Raw genomic sequence first — 4,031 nt, forward strand, 5'->3', positions numbered from 1 at the left:
ATCTATCTATCTATCTATCTATCTATCTATCTATCTATCTATCTATCCCTCATTTCTGACGCATTTACCACCATGACACCTAAGGCTGGGATTTTATAAGGTTCTTAAGGAGTTAGATGCCCAACTCTCATTGCTGTTTCAAGGGCACATTTTACAAGAAGTATTGCTCACAAAGTAATTAATGGATTAACTTGTCAGTCCTTGGAAAATTCATTCTGTACTCAAACAGTAACTGGGGTATGTTTGAGGAGGACACATTGCACTATTCATCCATAACAAAGAATTTTTGATCCTCCTATTTTAATTGCAAAATTCAACTCAGCTTTAACTTTAGAGATGTTAAGATATCCTCATAATGAAAGAACAGGAGCGGATACAGACTAACACGGCTGCTACTCTGAAACCTCATAATGAACATCTCTTTAATATATTTACAATGCATGACTCCCAGGAGAGTGTGAGGATGATGTGGGTGAAATGCTGAGTAAATTTCTGTATATTTCAGAAATATAATCATTGGCTAAGATTTTCAAGTTTCCTAGGAGATTTAAACACCCAATTCCCATCGAAATTAACAGGAGTTTTGCATCTAAAACCAGTAGCTGCCTTTGAATATCTCCGCCATTCACGTTAAACGCCTCTAGAAATGTAATAGAGATGGAGGATGTTTTTTTAGTAAAGTGCCACTTCCATCTATTTTGGTTCTCATTACATGCCCGTCACCATGGTATCTGAGAACCTAGGGGAGTCAGTAAATGATATGTTTCTTTCTTACATTTCTGGAAGACACAACTCAACTTTACTACTGTATGGAAGGTGGATGTGGGGGGAACAACGTAAAGCTTGCTATGGTCAAACAAAACAAACACAGCCATGAGAACAGAAAAGCTGTAAGGAATCAGTTCACCCACATGCTAAGATTAGTTGAGTGTGAATTTTTATTTTCTCTTGATATCCTAGAATTGTGCATTAATCTGAATTAAAATCTATGGTGCTGGTTTGTGTCTGGGAGAGGAAGGCATATGGGTGTGTATTTGTGAGTTTTGGCATCATGGATATACTTTTTCCTGAGGAATTTTTCACTTTCTTATTAGGAGATATCCTCTTAGCTACGTCACTGGAATTTCTAGGAAGTAGGAGCTGATAGAATAAAAAGGCTGCAAGCTGGAGGCAAAGGGTACACACTGACTGGCAGCTCTCCACTGAGTCTTAGCATAAGAACCACTGCAGTGACTTAGCAAAGGAAAACAGTCGCTGAAGACACATCTTTACCAGGCTGCTACGTAGCACCAGGCATCACAGCCACAATCTGTAAGTATAATAGCCTTTCAAGTAGTTTTGTTGTATTTCATATCCATGCTTGGCAGAATTCAATTTTTTTTTGTATAATTTTGATGAATAAAAAGTTTAGTTTATTTTTAAGCATTTTAAAGATGTTTTTATTGATTTAAATTTTCACACTTGTGCAAAATTATATATCTTTTAAGCATTTCCCCCCCAATTTTTATCAATTTACATTTTCACAGTTGTGGGAAATTATGGGGCGTCGGAAAGTGTGTATGTGTGTCTGTGTGAGTCAGACAATAATTATTTCATGACAATAGACATTGAGATTCAAAAAGTTAAAGCTTTATAACAGTTAAAACACAAACTGTCAATATCTTGTGTCGCAATTTACAAAATAAAGATCCTTAAATCAAACTCTAAGAAGTTCTCAAGCAGCATTTTTCTTACTTGAAATCAATGTTTATCGACTTTTACTGATAAAAATTGAATCCTTTCAAAGGTATTCATATCTTAGCTGAGTTCATTGTCAGTGATCTCAGCTCAGAGCTATCAGATTCAGTCAGATCTGAAGTAACACTACACAAATGTCCTGTGCAAGTTACTTTAATTTCCAGTCCGCCTCACCATTAAGATCTGCTTTAGACAATACACTAGCCCAGTGGAGAGTCTTGCTGTTTAACCCCGTAAAGTGATTTGTGAAATAGCGTATAGGAAAGATGCTATAGACAATAACGTTGTATGATATTATTGTATTGCAATAAGTTAATATCAGTGCTTAAACCATGTGCTGTAATCCTGCATGTTTGTTTTTTGCAGCCATCTCTTCAAAGAGCAAAGTGAAGAGAAGTTCTCCAGAAACATGATTGGCCTGTGGTTCCTCTCTGTTCTCACTTACGGTAAGTGAGTGTGTATCTGAGTGGAAAACAAGTTAGACTGGAAGTAACAGCACTGCTGTTTTCTCGCAGCTTCCTTCTGAAGTAAATGGGGGTGCAGTAGCTGGGTTAAGATTTAGGGCAGATTTGCACAAAAAGCATTAGATGGCATGGCATGCTTCCTCTCTCAACTGCCAAAGCCAAAAGTGGCCCCTATGTGGGGCTGTGCAGCATACCCACCCAGTGTGGGCAATGACTGGACACATCCTTGACAAGCTGGAGACCCTACATTTGATATTGACATGTCTGATTGGGAGACTATTGTAACTTTGTATAAAGCAAATACACAGGCTCAAATATCTGCACATATGCAATATCCACTGAGATCTAGATATATTCTTCTTTAGAAAAAAGCAATCAGTTCTAGGTTGCTGTAGAAGTTATATCCAAAACGTAGCATGCAGGTGGGATCCCTAATTCAACAGCGTTATTTCTGTTAGCTCCTGGAAGAGCATTTTGACACTGACATCTTGTATGTTTGGGCTAAATTTCTGTGCTGTTTTCATTCCCCTCTCTCTCTCTCTCTCTCTCTCTCCCTTTTAAAATCTCTCTGTGCTATATACTGCAGTTCTAGCTGCTGAAGCTCTTTTTCTGATCAGTTCTCTCAAAGAGATAGACACTAATTCTTCCTGGAAATGCTCTTCGTAAAGCAGAATGATATAAAGAGATAAACATGGTCTTTGATAACAGAACAGGAAGCACAGGTAAAAGGATACCAACTTCTCTGCATCTTCTCTTTCTAGGACTTATGGTGCTTGAGGAGGGCAATTGCTGGACATACCACTATTCAGAAAAAAGTATGACCTATAAGCTTGCGGAGGAATGGTGTAGGAAACACTATACAAATATGGTTGCCATTCAGAATAAGGAGGAAATTGCCTATCTGAATGCATCTTTACCCTTCAATCCAAGTTATTACTGGATTGGAATCAGAAAGATTGATAATGAGTGGACCTGGGTTGGAACAAGAAAACGGCTGACTGAAGAGGCTAAAAACTGGGCTCAGGGTGAACCAAACAACAGAAAGAATGACGAGGACTGTGTTGAAATCTACATCAAAAGAGACAAGGATGCAGGCAAATGGAATGATGAAAGATGCAGCAAACAGAAGGTTGCCTTGTGCTACGCAGGTACAGAATGCAATCAATCCCAAAGAGCCTATATGATAATAAGAAAATGGACGTTTATTAGCTAACCTATATATATACATTAAACATTGTTACTATATTAGGCTTAACTTTAAGCATGTGAGTGGTCCACTGAGGGCTACTTGCTTGCTTAAAACGAATAATGCAGAACTTAGAGCCTTTATTAAATCATGTAAAAGTCTATTGTTCTTTTTGTGATTTAACTTTTGATATAAGTTGAGTCTTTTTCCAGCCACAGGAATACTTTTGTGAGTGGCTAGGTTCAACTGTCTTGATTTCTGAAATGCTGCGATGCAAAACCAATGTAATTTCAAATGACATAACGTTCACTCTCTGTTTACTTTTGCAAAGTATTTATTATCCAGAGTGTGTTTTCTCCTGGATAAGTAAAGCACTGCAATGGCTCTAAACAGATTAACTAGTAAAGGGGATAGATTGTTTTATAACCATGCTGAATTTCCTTCTAGCTTCCTGTAACCAGTCTTCCTGCAGTGGCCATGGTGAATGCCTGGAGACCATTAACAATCATACCTGCCTCTGTGATGCTGGATTCTATGGGCCTGAATGCCAGCATGGTAAGATTATTTCTTAATGCCTTCCAAACAGGGAGATGTGCATGTCAGCTAGTTTTCAGTAGGTCTAGCTAGTTTAATTATTTCATTTG

General features: G+C 37.9%; 1 protein-coding gene across 1 annotated transcript in view; it reads left to right on the forward strand.

Moving 5' to 3' along the window:
- The first annotated feature begins 1,267 nt into the window (after window positions 1-1,267).
- The window catches only part of LOC113407561 (E-selectin-like), a 6,403-nt gene continuing 3,639 nt past the window's right edge, over window positions 1,268-4,031 (forward strand). Inside the window, exons 1-4 of the mRNA XM_029912444.1 lie at window positions 1,268-1,311; window positions 2,104-2,183; window positions 2,963-3,349; window positions 3,835-3,942. Of these exons, the coding sequence (XP_029768304.1) occupies window positions 2,147-2,183; window positions 2,963-3,349; window positions 3,835-3,942 (532 nt within the window). The 5' untranslated portion in view covers window positions 1,268-1,311; window positions 2,104-2,146. The remainder of the gene's footprint in view (window positions 1,312-2,103; window positions 2,184-2,962; window positions 3,350-3,834; window positions 3,943-4,031) is intronic.

The sequence above is a fragment of the Terrapene carolina genome, unplaced genomic scaffold (assembly GCF_002925995.2).
Source record: "Terrapene carolina triunguis isolate 2854851 unplaced genomic scaffold, T_m_triunguis-2.0 Scaffold212, whole genome shotgun sequence".
NCBI lineage: Eukaryota > Metazoa > Chordata > Testudines > Emydidae > Terrapene > Terrapene triunguis.